Here is a 17,684-nt window from a genome sequence, read left to right as displayed (position 1 = left end):
GCTCCATGAGCCTTTCCACTATTTATTTTATGTCGAAAATATATACTCAAAATTGTTTTCATCCCTTTACAAATGTAATTTTAATAACAAAACAATCAGGATAAATAAATTCTCAAAATTTGAATCCTTTGTAATCTTTGAGAAGCATTCTACAGTAATATTACAGTCTTTTATTTTTATTTGTTATTTTTAATTTTAAAGGGGGTTCATTCTCTGTCTCGGACATGCCGGTACAAGTGTCATTGAAATATTAAAAAAGATATATATACAATCTTTTTATGTCTTCTAAAAACAAACCAGAGTAAAGAATCAAGATAACGCAAACCGCGACTTAACGGGAAAAAGAGAAGGACTTGTCTTGTGATCAAAGAAGCGATGCTAATCACTTCGCAATCCTCATCTCCTCCTCCACTTCCCAACCTTTCTCTTCCTCGTAAGCCTTTCCGCTCTCTGCTGCTCGAGTCTATGTGATAATGAGTATTTGAAGATTCTCAATTACAGCATTTTTTGCGTTTTCTCTGGGCATTACCCACTTCGATTTTGATCATATTTTTTACTTTTCAATTCGTATTCGACATTGTCTGGTAGGATTCATTGTGAAAATTTTTATTTTTCCAGGCAATTACATTTATTTTGAAAGGTTAACGATCAGAATCGGCAAAGTTAGTTTATTTTTCCCCTATTTGTAAGATACTTACTTGCCTTTCTGGCAGATAGAACTCTTTCAGCTTTTCCTACTTCAGGAAATTTCTTTGCGTCAAAGGGGCATATAGTTCGTTGCTGTCACAGTTTCAATGACAATAGGTCAGAAATTAGAAATATTTCATTACTTTTTCATATTCTTAAGATTGGTTAGTTTCTCAAATGAACATTATATGAATTGGCAGTGTGCAAAATGGATATGTATTACATTGTGAAGAGAAATGGAGGCGCAGGTTTCTTCTTCTTTTTTCTGCCTCATTGGGCTTGTTTCAAACTCTTCCTTCCTGGGGAAAGACAAAGAATAAGAACCCATATGATGAAAAACGCTTGTTAGAGCAAAACAGAAGAATACAGAAAGAGAATAATGCACCGGAGGACTTCCCAAGTTTTATTAGAGAAGGTTTTTCTCATGCTATATAGTAGCAGTTTGATCTTTTGCGAGGAATTCCTTTAAATCTTCTTTTTCCCTCCTTTTGTGAGAGCTTTTCCTAGCTTTTCACTGTGACAGTTAGAATCTATGTTAATCTTTAGAATATTTCAGGTTTTGAGGTTAAAGTCGTTACAACAGAGAATTATGTAAAGCGTGATTCAGGGCTTATATACCGGGATTTTGAAGTTGGTAAAGGTGATTGCCCAAAGGCTGGTCAACAGGTTTTTCTTTCATTTTCTTTTAAAACTACGCCTTCTTCCTTAATTTCTGGATGAGTTTCAAATTATCAAATTCCAGAATAAAATGAGTGCAGGAGCTAATAGTTGCCACTTTATATGATGCAGCAATTTGAATTAAAGATAGATGTCTATCTCAAGTCAATGAACAAAAATAAGAAAATGCATTATGTGTTCAAAATTTTCTTCTTTTTTTTTTTCCTTTTTTTGTTTGAGGTCACTGTTTCATCACGTGGAATTTGGCAGGGAAAACCACTATCTAATTAAACATTCTTTTCAAAAATCTTTTGTTTGTTTGATTCCAGACTTTAATTTTTCCAAGGTTGTTCTGTTGACCCTTTGAATGATTTCTATAGCCTACTTCTCTCAAGTTCTCATTCAACCTCTTTAACTTATTTGAGGATGCAGGTGGCATTTGCTTCTGACCTACATCTGTCAAACAAGCACAGTGTTAGTTAATCGTTATGTTAAATTCCAGTTAAAATGAGAAATTATTTCTTGAAGAGTTTCAGTGACGTAGACTAGGTTTCATGAGGACAATTTTTGATACAGAGTGGAAAGCCTCCAGGCAGTAGAAATGATAGTTTCTGAATTTGGATATGAGATAAAGAAAGTTTAGGATTTGTTTTTGTGCTTAATTCAGTTAGATAGGTGCATCTAATCATCTATTCTAGAAAACTTATTGGCAGGAGTTTCATGATATCTGACCAGTTAATTAAAGCTGTAAGGATTATGAATTTAACTGAACATGGTGGTGATTCTGAAATAAATTGGTGGAGATCTTTGAAATTTTTGTATTCCATTCTTGAGTTGAAATTTACATAATAATCTTTTCAGGTGACTTTCCACTATATTGGTTATAACGAGTCAGGCCGTCGCATTGACAGCTCCTACATGCAAGGTTCTCCTGCCAAAATCCGCATGGGCACTAATGCATTGGTTCCAGGTGAACAGACAAATTTCCTTGTATACCTTATTTTTGGACTGCTGCTATTTCTTACCTCAACCTGGTCTTCTTTATGCATACTCTTTAAGGAAAGTATACAATAAATGTATTGAAGAAATAAAAATTGATGCAGGATTTGAAGAAGGAATTGGAGACATGAGACCTGGGGGAAAAAGAAGGATAATCATTCCTCCAGAACTTGGGCCACCAGTCAGTTGCATTTTCCCTCTTCAAATATTATTGATGTCTAATTATCTTGCTTTCCTTGTGAAATTGCATACGGTGTTTAAATGAATTCAATTTTTTTTTTCAAAATATCAAAAAGAAAATCAATGCGCAATTAATTGCAAATGCTTGCTAAGGTAGAAAGAAACAGTGGCAATGCTTCTGTTATAACTTATAACTGTTGCCTCTAAAGCAAAGGCCATACTTTCCCATAAGAAAGGCACCACCCTTACTTCTTGCTAGTTGCTTCACCTTACATGATGAGACTGATTTGTGCACTATTGAGAAGAAAACATAGAATTTGAAACCTGAAGTTTAAATTGATAAGAAATGGTCTTTTTTATTTTTGTTATTTTTTTTACAGGTAGGACCTTCCACATTTTTCAGCGCAAAACAGTTTGAAGTGTTTGATGTGGAACTTTTAAGCGTCCAGGATTGCCAGAGGAGGACTATAGCATTTTATTCTGATGTTGTATGCAACTGAAAGGCTTTTTCTTTGCTCTCTTCTCCTCTCTCTTCTTTAGGAGTTAGTTTGGATATCTTTTAAACAGAGCTTTTGCCGAGTTATTTCTTTGAATAGTTCATAGACTATACTTTGCTTCTATTTGTTAAAAATTATATTTCTGTTCATATTATAATTTAAATTAATATAAATATAGATTTTTAACCTATTTTTACCGTTAGGGAAAGTTTAATGCTCTCTTTGAATAAATTTTTCTTAGTAGTAGTATTACTACCATTATTTAATCAACAACATATAGACAATAAAATGTATGAAATGCGTTTCCAGACATCTCATTTCTAAAAGTGGATTTCTACAAACTAATGTCTGTACACGAATGGCCATACAAATTATACATGGTTGATACAGTACAAGACAACAATTACCGCAACAGCACAAAGCCGCATCATCATCTAACAATCTGAACATGCTGCTACTGAATTGCTTCTCCAGGAGCTCTTTGATAAACAACAACCTCATCCGAACTCGGTTTGGCATTATATTGCCCGTAAAATGCGTAAATTCCTAACATAATAAGGCTAAGGACAACAAATCTCACCCATGCTTCATGGTGCAACTGCACAAGGAACAATTCAAGCACTGTTAAAGTGGGTTTTAAATACTATAAAGGAGACATGGCCTGTGAAAATAGGATCTTTATAAGCATACCTGGGCAAATAGGAAAATGTTGAAGAAGATGCTAATAGTTGGAACAATCGGAACTCCAGGACAAGAAAACCCAGGAAGATCAGTGTAAGCCTGAGAAATAAAGTAACAGAAGCTATTAGAGAATTCAGCAAATTAGCATACTAACCTTACCAAAAAGTGATTTTACACTTTAAACCATGGCAGGGGCGCCGTTCCTCCCTTCATAAATATCCTTGTCAACATTTTGGAACTTGCATTTGTTCTTTTTTTCCATTACATCTGATACCATCCTTGTCCCCGCAGAATAAAATCCAATGGGGAAAGAAATAAACACTAAGCATAAATAAAATCAACAAAGAACACGAAATCCTCATTACTACAGACAATCAAGACAAGCTGCAAACTTTTTTCTCAGAGGTAAGGGATCATGAATTCAAATTTCACAATGTTGAGCAAAAAACATGCTCATCTGAAGCAAATTTTTTAACCTCTACATCATGACAATATCAGATATTTTTCCCATCAGAAGCATCTTATAGCATTATCACAAAACATCCCAGCCAATGAGAAGAAATAGCATTATATGGTACAACATGATACTCACCTGGCGGAAATAAAGAGCTGCTGCAGCAAGTATAGCTATGACAACTGCTATACCCAGAAAAATAAATGAAGCACCATAACGATAAAACAGCCCAGCACTGAAGCCACAGCAGGCAACGATGAAAAGCCAAGTGACACCTTCCACCCAGGCTGAAGTCCATCTTGCAGAAACTTGACTCACTGCCTTATCCTTCCAGCGAAGGGTGACGACGCAAGCTGAAACAACAGAATAACCTGTCTGGAAAAACCTAATATGGTGTAAGGGGGTTACAGTCAAAACTCTCCAGCACTTGTCTTATCAGCACATTAACATTTGTATATGTCTTCCTACATTCTCACAAGCACATTGCAACATGCCTTGTTATGTGCACTTCCATCACATTTTACAGGACTGTTATTCATGCTGCTCTATGTTATGTAAATAGGTAGTTGTTTCAGAAAAAAAGTACAATATATTGCAGCAGTCCAAACAAGAAAAAGAAACAAATTTGCCCAATAAATTTGGTATGGAGAAAAGATCAGAATGACATACCAACGAACCAACTGAGAGAATGTGTGAAAGCATGTGGACATTAAATAATCCACCCAAAATTCCAGCAACAATACCAACCCAAACTTGAGAATGAACAGGAGTGTGACGTATTGGGTGCACTTTAGCAAATATAGCAGGCAGTAATCCATCCCTTCCAAGGCCCAGGTATAAACGAGACTGCTCATAAGAAACCGATCATCATTCAAATACGCAGAAAGCTATACAATAGCATGTCAATTATATGACAGATTGAAGTGATCCACCTGAACATAAAGACCGACTAAGAGAGTGGTTGTAAGTCCAGCAACAGCGCCTATGCTGATTAAAATAGAAACGTATTTCAAGCCCTTGGATTTAAAAGCTTCAGCCAAAGGAGCATCTTCTCCAAGTAGATTGTAAGGTACCATCCCAGTGATCACTAAACAAACCCCAATATACAACACAATGCATATGAAAAGGCTTCCTATGATGCCCAGTGGCAAATCCCGCTGAAAATCAACCAAAATTCAGAATAGATATATATTTGAAGAATGAGATGATGCAAGCATTGTTTTGAGACATTGTGAATAGATATATGCATAAGCTACAATAATCAGCCCCAAAAAGGAATGAAACATGCCTGTGGTCTCTTTGACTCTTCAGCAGAATTAGCAACCGCATCAAATCCAACATATGCAAAGAATACTACAGTTGCTCCAGTTAATATTGCTTTAGCACCCTTTGGTGCAAAAGGTGACCAATTTGAAACATCAACCTCGAAAGCGCCCACAAAGACGACGACAATAACAATGATAACCTGTGACAGGGTCAAAGAGAGTACTTATTACATCACTTTTGATCTTTCATACTTAATGCTTATACACAACCTTCAAAATAAATGCTCTAGTTTACACTCTAATTAATTAATCAAAGATTTAAGCCATTTCTTTCTCCTTAAAAAAGTCCTTTTCTTCAGAGTAAAGAAGGATAAATATAACAGATGCCAAAAAAAAAAAAAAAAAGAGCAAAGACAGCATCGGAAGACCTCTTTTTTCCTAACCATAGAAGCATACTTTTACCAGGAGGTATACAAAACATGCTCTTTTCCAAGCACATGATATTTGCACAAAATTTTCATAAATTATTCTCTTAATGCTTGAATTTAAGTATAGCTTATTGGGGAGAAAGAAAATTTTTTGTTATTGAGTTACTCGCCTCTTCCTTGGGAGCCATGCATGCGTGTCCTACATCTATAAGAAAATAAATAATGATAATAAAAATGAAACAAAGAAGCAAGTAGGTTTAAGACCTTTGTCACAGTCATGAAAGAGTTGAAAAGCGAAGATTCTCCAACGCCCCAGCACAAAATTACAGTCAGAAGAGCGAGGAGAATCGGTGCCAGTATGTTGATAGAGAGCGCTCCTCCAAAGAATTCTTGACCACCATGTCCTATCCAGCTTGGAATGTGGTCTTTAAAAATGGGAAACAACTCTAAAATTGTGACTACATAACTTGCTAGACTTCGTGCAATGCTAGCTGCCCCAATGTGGTAATCAAGCATCAGTTGACCAAAAACAAGGAAAGCAGTGAGTTCATTGAAAGCCGAATAAGCATACAAGTATGCTCCCCCAACAACAGCAGGAAAACGAGAAGCTAGCTCAGCATAGCAAAGTGCATTTAATATACACGATACTCCAGCAAGTATAAAGCTGATTGTGACTCCTGCATTGTAATACAAAAGAGAGATTAATGAGCCACTGCGACATTGAAATTCATAAATAACAATTTCTTTTGAACAAAAGTAAGTTCGCCTGGAGTGAATCTAAACAGGAGTGAAAAAAGAAAAAAACTAAAACAAAGAAAAGACCAATTCTTTCCAAATTAGAAATCAAGGTTATACATCCAGTGTATAGAACAATTTTGATGCAATTCGATGAAAAGATGGAGGAGAAAGTTCCAATTGAAGCTCAAATTAATGGCTGAAGTTGAAGAAAGTCAATTTGAAGCCAGAGCGATCGTAAAACCAAAATGGATTATACATAGACAGACACGAGAACGTGAAATCATTAAAAACCTGGATTTCATTATAAGGAAAATGAAAAAAATATAGAAAAAACTAACCAGGTCCTGCGTCGCGAGCGACAGTTCCGGTGACAACGAAGATACCGGCTCCAATGGAGGCGCCAACGCCGAGGAGGAGAAGATCGAAGAGACCAAGACGGCGGACGAGCCCATCGGGGGAATTTTTAGCGACGATAGTATCGTAGGGAGAATTTAACGGTTTGGTCCTACGAGCAGAAGACCAGCACTGAGAAAACCAGGAAGACGGAGCTCGGGTGAGAGAGCTGGTGGCACTCAGCTTGTCGCCTCCCATTGATGACGGTTGCTTATCCTCCGGTCCGCACCTAATTTAACGTCTCAGTCTAATAATATTGGTAACGTTTTGTAATCGTTCTTTTCCTGTTAGATCAGACGGTCCATTTTGGTAACTCTATTTTTAATATTTCTATATAAGATCTTGGTTTTTAATGAACATAATATCATTATTATTTATATCTAATTTCTTTTTTTTTATATTTAAAATTTCACATTGTTATATAATTTTTAAAAATTAAATATTTAAAAATAATATCTCATTTGTTCAATCTGATTGGTCTTGCACGTCTTTTAAAATATGTAGAGAGTGAGAAAAGTTTTTATATTATGTAGTTCATAATATTATTATAATTCATTAGACTTTTCAAATATAAAAAATCACATATGTCGCATTATTATAACTAATAAAATACATTAATTTAAAAATTTACTACTATTGACAAATTTTTCTTAAATCTTTTTGTAATTGGCATGTATTCTAAAGTTGGAATATAAAAAAGTTAATCACTACCCTCCATGGTTATTTGACATCATTCAATTATGAATTCTAAATTGATTATTAGCATATCAATAGCTTTATTTTGGCAAAAAGAAAAATTATTCCAAAATAATTAGAGTTAAAAAATTGATACGTTGCTTGATCAAATAAGTTACATTGTGTGATTTCCTAAACAGCTAATTAGCAATGAAAATATACTGTTAGCTCTTCGACTCTTCTATAAAAAAAAGTATTTAAATTTTCTTTTAATCTCATGAATAACAATTGGCATAGCAAAATGTAACTATTTAATTAGAAATAAATATTTTTATATATGATTTTTTAATATTCTCATGAATCATATATCGTAAATTATAAATTATAATGGAATAATTTCTTTAAATAAATAAATATAGCCAATATTATTATGATTAATGTCAAATCCTATCAGCTTGATACTTGTTAAATTTAATAGGAAAGTGAAAATAATATTCAAGTAAGGGCCAGAAAAGAATCCTAATCAATTGAAGAACCATAACTAACAAAACTAAAATGGGTTTGTCAACAAGAACCCTAAATAAAGCGAGCTAAAGACGACAATTATGCAAATAAAGTAAACTCAGAGAGAGGCAGAGACAAATATTATGCAAATTATAATGTATTTTACCACAAGTTCCATTTTGTGATATTAACAGAGATGTGCTCTGTATATAACTTGCAAAGCAAAACCAATTAACTACTAGACTAGTTTCCTCTTCACAATTTCCATTTTTAGCAGTAAAAAATGGAAGTGGATGGATATCCACTGCCTGTGATTTACGGTCACATGCTATATTTGCGTGTTGCATGTGTGCAACATTTTTACATCACATGCATTTGCATTTTGGAGAACTACCTTGAAATCAAAATTAAGTAATGAAAATTCAATAATTTATTTTTTACTTTAAATAATTCAACAAAATTTTCCTATATTCAAGAAAAATAATCCAAAAAGAATTAAAGAAAATGATCAGATTTTAATAGGTGCAGAGTATAATCAGTGGTCATATATAATGTAATGGAGGGTGATTGCCATCTGATGATACTCCTCACGAGTTGTAGTTTAACACCATTCCCTTGACAGCCTCAATGCAGTAATTCAGTCCCATTTTTTTTTTCCCGTAATTTTTTTTGGTATTTCGAGAGAAAATCTCTCTCCTCCCCCTCTTACATCTGTTACCCAACAAGAAATTAGAGAGGAGAGAGTAAAAAATATATGTTTTGAGGGTTTCTTTCTCATTCTCTGCTATTGCCCACCTGAATTCCCTGCTACCTTAATTTTCTTTTGCTTTGTTGCCTATTGAAGCTCCATTGACGCTTCTTCTTTGCAGTTCCTTACAAGGTAACTGATTTAATCCACAAGGTTCAGGATTTAAGGGTTTGCACGCAAGCTCATAAAGCTCGAGCTCCCAGGTTTGAGAAAGCCTTGATTGCTTTCTCTGTAATGCATTTGCAACTCAACAGTTTATTGGGCTATCTATATTGGGTGGCTTTTTAGGGTGGCTGTGGATTACACATCTTCAATCCTGTGTGATTTTTATGTGCAATTATATTGCTCGCATGAGGATTAGGGTTTTTGAGGTAAAAGAACCTTGATTTCCTGTTGTTTTTTCTGTCGTGCTTATCTGGGTTTCAAGTTTAAAAGGTATATGTTAATGGGTCTTTATTTGTTTTTTCAATGGTTATAGGATTTCGGTGTTTGAGGTTCAAAGATATTAGTATCTGGCCTTTGATTGAGATATGAGTCGCAGGGTGCGACGTAAAGTGGCAAAGAAAGGAAAAGAGGTGGTGGTCTTGCCCAGTTTTCCTGAAATTGAAGATGAGGTTTCGTGTTCTTATAGCAACGAGTCTGTTGATTGGACTAGCTTGCCTGATGACACAGTAATTCAGTTATTTTCCTGTCTGAATTATCGTGACCGTGCAAGCTTGTCATCAACATGTAGGACATGGAGAGCTCTAGGTGGTTCTCCGTGCTTATGGACTTCATTGGATCTCCGCGCCCATAAATGTGATGCTTCCATGGCAGCTTCACTTGCTTCTAGATGTGTAAATCTTCAGAAGCTTAGATTTCGAGGAGCAGAGTCAGCTGATGCAATTATACATTTTCAAGCTAGGAATTTGCGTGAAATAAGTGGTGACTACTGTAGGAAAATAACAGATGCAACTCTCTCTGTGATTGTGGCTCGGCACGAGTTGCTTGAAAGCCTCCAACTTGGGCCTGACTTCTGTGAGAGGATCACCAGTGATGCTATTAAAGCAACAGCTTTTTGCTGTCCTAAACTTAAGAAACTTCGGTTGTCTGGAATCAGGGATGTTTCTGCTGATGCTATCAATGCATTGGCCAAGCATTGTCAGAATTTGATTGATATTGGGTTCTTAGACTGTCTTAATGTTGATGAGGTAGCATTGGGAAATGTAGTATCTGTTCGTTTCCTTTCGGTTGCTGGGACATCAAATATGAAATGGGGTGTGATTTCACATCTTTGGCATAAGCTACCTAAACTGGTTGGATTAGATGTTTCAAGAACTGATATTGGTCCCACAGCTGTTTCGAGACTGCTATCTTCGTCTCATAGCCTGAAGGTTTTGTGTGCATTGAATTGTTCAGTTTTGGAAGAAGACATCACCTTCAGTGCAAATAGATACAGAGGCAAATTGTTAATTGCCCTTTTTACTGACCTTTTTAAAGGACTAGCTTCTTTATTCGTCGATAATGCAAATTCAAAAAAAGGAAAAAATGTGTTCTTGGATTGGAGGAATTCAAAAGCCAATGACAAGAACTCAGATGATATTATGACTTGGCTTGAATGGATCCTGTCTCATACACTTTTGCGTACTGCTGAAAGCAATCCCCAAGGTTTGGATGATTTCTGGCTGAAGCAAGGTGCAGCAATATTACTTGGTTTGATGCAGAGCTCGCAGGAGGATGTTCAAGAAAGGGCAGCTACTGGACTTGCAACTTTTGTGGTAATTGATGATGAAAATGCTAGCATAGATTGTGGAAGGGCTGAGGCAGTTATGCGGGATGGTGGCATACGCCTCCTTTTGGACCTTGCCAAATCCTGGAGGGAAGGTCTTCAGTCGGAGGCTGCCAAGGTAATCTCGTTTGTAGATATGGTGGCACTAATCATAGCCAATTATTATCTGGTCCAACCATTTTTTAATAATGTTTTTTGAAAATCCAATTTATTAAGTGGCTTTATCAGATTTTGATCACATGTTTCATTATTGTGCATGTATCTTCTATACTACCAGATTATCTTTCTAATATCTTGCATACTTATGACCTTGTGTAGGCTATTGCAAATTTGTCTGTGAATGCAAATGTTGCAAAAGCTGTTGCAGAAGAAGGAGGAATCAATATTCTTGCTGGGTTAGCGAAATCCATGAACAGGCTGGTGGCTGAAGAAGCTGCCGGAGGACTTTGGAATCTTTCAGTAGGAGAAGAGCACAAGGTTAGGCACCTCATTTTATTGTGCTATTATTCCAGGCTATATTTTATTACTCCTAATTGTATTTGTTTGAAATTATTGTTAGGGTGCCATCGCCGAGGCTGGTGGAGTAAAAGCTTTGGTTGATCTCATATTCAAATGGTCCTCTGGTGGTGATGGAGTTCTGGTTTGGTCTTTAAAAACCTGTTCAAATTTTTTTTTTTATTTGAGCAGTTAACTTTTTTTCTTTCCTACAATTCAAGCAGCCATTATATGATATTTAATTCTTGGGTTGGTTTGATTTGTGTGTTTTCAGGAACGTGCAGCTGGTGCTTTGGCAAATTTGGCAGCTGATGACAAGTGTAGCATGGAGGTTGCATTGGCAGGTGGCGTGCATGCTTTAGTGATGCTTGCTCGTAACTGCAAGTTTGAGGGAGTGCAAGAGCAGGTGAGTTATTTTTCATTTTTTTGATGGTTGAAGAAGAAAATGATGCATGGTGAGATCTCTAAATGAAACATCTATCCATTAACTATTACCTCAGCTGTTGGGATTGTGATACGTCTTTGCTGAGTTGCTACTTTTTTGAAAACTGTATAGCAAAATGAAATAATGAAAAGCCGAAATTGAGAGTAAACCAGATTGAAATTGCATAATTGGATAGATTTTTCAAAGTTTCTCTAGAAAGCAGATGTTGCTAAAGGTTCAGGCTGTGGAGACTAGTAAGTATGTGCTTGGGTTATGATGCGCAGACGTGCTTCCATATTATTCAACTTCATTGAGGGGATTTCAGAATTCTAAGTTCTGGAAATTTGTGGGCTTTCCTATTTATCTGAATTTTTTTCTTTGCTGGGGTATGTTAACATTATGTGTAATGTGTTTCTTTTTGTACTTGGCCATTTTATTATTATGTTAGATGAAGTAAATAACTTTTCTGTAGTTTGATGTCTAAACATTCTGTGCTCTGTGAATGAGTGTGTTCTAACTTCTGAGTGGTGGATGTTTGATTGATGTCCTGCATGTTAATTAGTCAACTTGGGTTTTCCAGGCTGCTCGTGCCCTAGCTAACTTGGCTGCTCATGGAGACAGCAACACTAACAATTCTGCTGTTGGACAAGAGGCTGGTGCTCTCGAAGCACTCGTTCAACTTACACGTTCACCACATGAAGGTGTCAGGTAATTTACTTGCTCGTAATTTATATTACTTATCTAAGCTGCTTTTAGGTTTTCAGCAACTAATCTTGTCTACTTATCATATTTCTGATTATGATTAGCCATTCTTCCAGCCAGTTTGATGCTTTTATTTGCATAACCATCCTAAGCGTTTCATCCATTTATCCTTAGCTCTATTTATTTTTTACCTCCTCTCTTTTTCTGGCTTCTTTTGAGTGTGTCTTTGTAGATGTGTTTCTATGGGTACTGCAAGGTGGGATCAGTCTCCCTTACTTAATACAAAGCAACAATAAAGCAAAGGACTGGAATCTTTTATCCATATTATTGATGGCATAATTTTGTTTCAGTTGTTTTTCCAATTAAACAAGTCTATGAAAAGTTGATGTCAGCTTGAACCTATTTCATATTTTTCTGTTGTTCTTTTATTGTCTTTCTTACCAATCTCACATGGAGGGTTATCTTTTTCTTTTCTTTTGCATGGAAGCTGTTTCTGAAATTTATGCACAGCATCTTTTTTTTAATATGAGCCACAAATTTTAACAGTTTCATCTGATATGTGCTACTTAAATTGTTTATTAAACAGGCAGGAAGCTGCTGGTGCTTTGTGGAACTTATCATTTGATGATAGAAATCGAGAAGCAATTGCAGCAGCTGGTGGTGTTGAAGCCTTGGTATGATGTTTTTACGTGATGAATCTTAAATCTTTTTGGCCTTTGAGTTAATAGCCTTGGCATGAGTTCATGGTGTCATATCTTTTAAATCTTTGCACAATTCAATTCTTCTGAGAAATATTTATTCCATTTTAAAATATTATTTCTAGTGGTGGGTGCCACTCAAACTATTTGATATATTTCTAAATGAGTATGCAATACAACGAATGTTATGAAAGATGCGAGTCAACTTGTATAACTGTACGGTTCAAAGTGTTGTGCATGTTGTTTGATTTTATGTGGGCTATTCAGGTTGCTCTTGCACAATCTTGTTCTAATGCCTCTCCGGGTCTTCAAGAGAGGGCTGCCGGAGCTCTTTGGGGATTGTCAGTGTCAGAGGCCAATAGGTATGCGCTTTAGTTTTTTTTTCTTATTTGTAAGAAAGCTCCTATATTGCTAGGAAATATGCTACATGTTTTGTCTGGATATACCTTCAACCAAAGAAATCCAGAGACTGTTACAATCTCTGTTTTGCACCTACCTCTTAGGGTAGGTTTCCTTCATCGCAATGTTTTTAGATTCTTTAACAAGAGTTCTCTTCCTGGTGAAACGTAAAGATATACAGCATGTAGCATATGACGTAAGAACACGAATTTGTTAATGACACTGCTAGAAATTTAATGTTAGAAATTGAAATCCTTCTACCTTATAAATATTTTATTTAGTCTTAATAATCTTAATCTAATTTTGAAATAAAGTATAATATTAGGGGTAGATGTAGTCCTGTGGATCAAGTTAGTGGATTGACTCCACCATGCACGGGTACAATTCCTGTCATTCGCCCATAGTCATGAAGTAATAATAAATAAAATCATGTAGTAATTGAAGTAATAGTAGTAAAAAATAAGCCTGCAAATTCTCCCGATTTATGGCCACCATACAATCTGTTATATAAATCGGTAAATGCTCCTTTCCATTATGGATAGCTGATCAGTGGGTATAATGGTAAATGCCTGGGTTTTCAGGAAAATGTACTTCATTTAGTTAATTTTCTTGATGTTAGTTAGTGGCTGATTATTATAGAACTAGATAAGGATTACATTTCTTGACACATCTGTACTTGTATAGCTGAATCAAATTATTTGTCCTTTTGGTATTTTAACTGCTGAAATAATTTTAGTTCACCTTCAATGCCTGTAATTTATATGTTCCTGTTGTCCTTGGCATTGTACTTGTGTAGGCAAGTACTTAAGGAGGAAGATGGTGTTTTATGCATAATTCTTGGGCATATGTTCTAATGTGATACATATGTGTGTGTCTTTTTAGCATTGCCATTGGACGAGAAGGAGGTGTTGCGCCTTTGATTGCTCTGGCACGATCTGAGGCTGAGGTCAGTATTTTGATTTTTCAGTGGTCAATGAGACTGAAATTTCTGTTCATCTAAAGCTTTCCCTAGATATACTTATGAGTGCATCATGAGGAATTTTAGTTATATATTTTTTAAAATTTTTTATGTCATAACCTGATAAGCAGCTATCCTTTTTATTCTGGTTTTTTAAAATTTATTTCCTTTTCTATTATAATTTGAATGTGCATTTTTATAGGTGTTTATACTTATCCTTCTTAAATAAGCGGATAACTTCACAAAACTTCCCTATTCTCCTTGTGCTTCTTGTGTTTGTAGAACATGACTTGAGCTTTTCTGTATGTTTTTCACTTTTAGGATGTCCATGAGACTGCTGCAGGGGCTCTTTGGAATCTTGCTTTCAATCCAGGAAATGCTCTCCGAATAGTGGAGGAAGGTGGAGTTCCTGCACTTGTACATCTATGTTCTTCGTCAGTATCAAAGATGGCGCGCTTCATGGCTGCTTTGGCGTTGGCGTACATGTTTGATGGAAGGTACTTAATACAAGTGGGGGCTTTTGAAATTCGATGAGGTTCTGCTGGTGTAGGTTACTTCATACATTCGTGAACAGCTTATACTTGTACTTGATATAGAGTTGTGTCAACCATCCCTTTTGAAGCAAATTCATTGTGGCCAACCAATACATAATCTAACAATAGCCATGTTTCTGAAGATGTCATCCCTTGAACAGAAAGTGTCAAATTTACACCTTGCTTAATGCTTACAGTAGAATTTGTGCAACATTATTTGCCAATAAAATAACTGTTAAAATATCAAGTAAAGTTGCCGGTAAGTTTGAAACTAACTTAAAATGTATGTAAGAATGTGTTGCACTTCCTGATATATGAGTTTATAAGACCACTTTTATTCGAAACAGTGAGAGTCCTGGTTATAAGGAGTTATAATGACAGGGAAAGATGATTCTTCTCTTCCTGTCCCCAAAACAAACCAGAAAAAAAAAAACACCACTAACTCTAAAGGAAAATGGAAAACAAAACTATTATATCATATTTTCTCTTTTTTTATGTTAAACCATTGAATTGTTTTCTATTTATATATATATGTATGCTGTATTGATATATGATAATTTCAGGTCATGCTAATGGGCCCTGATTACCCCAAATTTTAAGCCTTTAGACAATTTATGCTTGATCTCCAAATCTGATATTTTTTGGTGTTGGATCTCATGGAGTACTTCCCAACAAGTTGCAGAAAATGCTAACTGTTGCTTGATATTACTCTCTATTATCTCCAATTATAGTTTTTTTTGTCTGTTTTCTAACATTCCACACTTGATATTACTCTATTATTTCAACCTTAAACTTCCAAAATAAAGCAAAATTTGGTTAAAATAATCCTTTGTTTTTCTCTTTATGCAGAATGGATGAATTTGCATTAATAGGAACTTCAACAGAAAGCACTTCAAAGAGTGTGAGCTTAGATGGGGCTAGAAGGATGGCTTTGAAGCATATTGAAGCTTTTGTTCTTACCTTCTCTGACCAACAAACATTTGCTGTTGCTGCCGCCTCTTCAGCTCCTGCAGCATTGTCACAGGTGACTGACAGGGCTCGTATTCAAGAAGCAGGACACCTCAGATGCAGGTTTCTCTTCCTCTGTCTCTCAACCGTTTTACCCTGAAAGACTTGCACATAAGCACACACTGAAATGGACCCCAATTTACTGTGGCAAGATACTTTTGACCCTCTTCTACTACATGGAGCAGCAGAAATTTAGAGTTGGACATATGAGATGTATTAGGCTTGTTAATGTGATCAACTGATGATTGTCGTTGAATGTTTGTGGATTTGAAGCACTGGTTTTGTTTGTTGCAAATTCCCTCTTCTTTGAATACATCCAATTTTCTAGAGATCTTTTCTTCTCAGTGACTAAGATTTGTATGACTGATGGAAAAGAAAGAGTATCTTTTACATATCCACCCAATTTGTCAATTTTTTGTCTTTATGTGAAACCTACCTATGATGACTCTTGGCGCTAGTCTTCTCTGGGTGTGCTACTCTTGGCCATCCAATCTTCTCCATAGTTAATCCTCATTCTATCTTCTCATGATTAAATTCATTTTCATAGGTTAATTGTTATTATTTATTTATTTGTAACATCATATGTACCTTATGTGTGTGTGTTTTCCTGACTGGGTGTCCTTTTCTCATTCACTACTTTTTTGGGGTCTCAGTGGAGCAGAGATTGGAAGATTTGTTACCATGCTACGAAATCCTTCTTCTATACTCAGGGCCTGTGCTGCATTTGCTCTTCTCCAGGTAATAATTGCAAGCTCAGAGCCAACCCACATCCCTTGTTATCTCTCTAAAAATTTCCACCCAGTTCATTTTTGTTGTTGTGTGTCTTCTGTAAGAGATTGGATGAATGCTCTTGCTAAAAATTGACTGGGTGCCTTCCTGCAGTTTACCCTTCCTGGCGGCCGGCATGCTATGCACCATGCAAGTCTCATGCAGACTGCTGGATCTGCACGAATTGTGCGTGCAGCAGCAGCTGCAACGACTGCACCGCTTGAAGCCAAAATTTTTGCAAGAATTGTATTGCGTAACCTGGAGCAACACCAGATAGAATCTTCAATATGAAGGCAGCTGCCAACCCTAGCCTAATCTCATTGATGGAGGCCTTTTCACCTATAAAATCTCACAGCTTCCCTTCAAAGGGAAGGAATCAGCACTGCTTTGTGAACGACATAGACGAGCCAAGCAATGTGCTCAAGAAACACTGCTCAATGCAACTTCTTTCCCTTCTTCCCCCTGTTTAGGTACTTAGAGGTTGTTATTTGGTTCTCAAGAGTGTTTTTTTTTTACCCCTTTTTGTAGCAATTCCTTACATATAGAAGTGCTTTTCATGGGGGGATTGATCTAGAAACAAGTAAATAATCATTTGTTCCTTTCTTCTATTCTATCTGTATTCTTTATGACTTCTTCATTATAATGCAATTGAGAAGCTGTTTGAGACTTACCGAGGCTCATCACTTGATGTATTTGAGGATCAGGAATCCAACAGTGGTCTCTTTTTTTTTCTTTCCCTTTCTTTTTTGGGTGAAAGTGATGCAAGTCCTTGTTTTTGCCATGCATTATGCATTTGCTGACATTGTCGATGCAAGTTCCTATGGATATTGTCATTCAACTCTTTTTTGCGAAACGTCATTCAACTTCATTGAAGTTTAAGATTCATATTTCAACCAGGAGCATTCAAGTTGATGCAAGTTCCTATGGACATCAGTAAGCTGTGAAAAAATTGCAGTTGCTTAAATTATTACATTTTCCTTCTCTAACATGTTCAAATCACCCTAGTTTCATCTTTTGTAAATCAT

General features: G+C 35.9%; 3 protein-coding genes across 3 annotated transcripts; 2 read left to right on the top strand and 1 right to left on the bottom strand.

Moving 5' to 3' along the window:
• The first annotated feature begins 139 nt into the window (after positions 1-139).
• Positions 140-3,210, top strand: LOC105643194 (FKBP-like peptidyl-prolyl cis-trans isomerase family protein). Its single transcript, XM_012228273.4, has 7 exons — positions 140-433; positions 714-804; positions 888-1,102; positions 1,244-1,353; positions 2,206-2,314; positions 2,448-2,524; positions 2,904-3,210. Exons 1-7 carry the CDS (start codon positions 376-378, stop codon positions 3,021-3,023), a joined length of 780 nt encoding a protein of 259 aa, XP_012083663.1. The 5' UTR covers positions 140-375; the 3' UTR covers positions 3,024-3,210.
• A 99-nt stretch (positions 3,211-3,309) lies between these two features.
• Positions 3,310-7,242, bottom strand: CAT9 (cationic amino acid transporter 9). Its single transcript, XM_012228271.4, has 8 exons — positions 6,925-7,242; positions 6,113-6,525; positions 5,444-5,620; positions 5,088-5,312; positions 4,825-5,001; positions 4,294-4,530; positions 3,711-3,800; positions 3,310-3,618 (listed from the first exon to the last, which is right to left on the bottom strand). The coding sequence occupies exons 1-8, from the start codon at positions 7,175-7,177 to the stop codon at positions 3,475-3,477; spliced, it is 1,716 nt and encodes a 571-aa protein (XP_012083661.1). The 5' UTR covers positions 7,178-7,242; the 3' UTR covers positions 3,310-3,474.
• A 1,487-nt stretch (positions 7,243-8,729) lies between these two features.
• On the top strand, positions 8,730-17,329 carry LOC105643192 (protein ARABIDILLO 1). The gene is made up of 13 exons (XM_012228270.4): positions 8,730-9,277; positions 9,385-10,792; positions 10,993-11,151; positions 11,234-11,314; positions 11,444-11,575; positions 12,174-12,301; positions 12,882-12,969; positions 13,261-13,355; positions 14,275-14,338; positions 14,672-14,847; positions 15,733-15,954; positions 16,545-16,629; positions 16,774-17,329. Exons 2-13 carry the CDS (start codon positions 9,437-9,439, stop codon positions 16,948-16,950), a joined length of 2,763 nt encoding a protein of 920 aa, XP_012083660.1. The 5' UTR covers positions 8,730-9,277; positions 9,385-9,436; the 3' UTR covers positions 16,951-17,329.
• Positions 17,330-17,684: the final 355 nt, after the last annotated feature.

The sequence above is a fragment of the Jatropha curcas genome, chromosome 5 (genome assembly GCF_041381405.1).
Source record: "Jatropha curcas cultivar XTBG-Jc1 chromosome 5, XTBG_Jcur_1.0, whole genome shotgun sequence".
Classification (NCBI taxonomy): domain Eukaryota; kingdom Viridiplantae; phylum Streptophyta; class Magnoliopsida; order Malpighiales; family Euphorbiaceae; genus Jatropha; species Jatropha curcas.
Note: the sequence above shows the minus strand (reverse complement) of the source record. Positions and strands in the feature narration are given on the sequence as shown.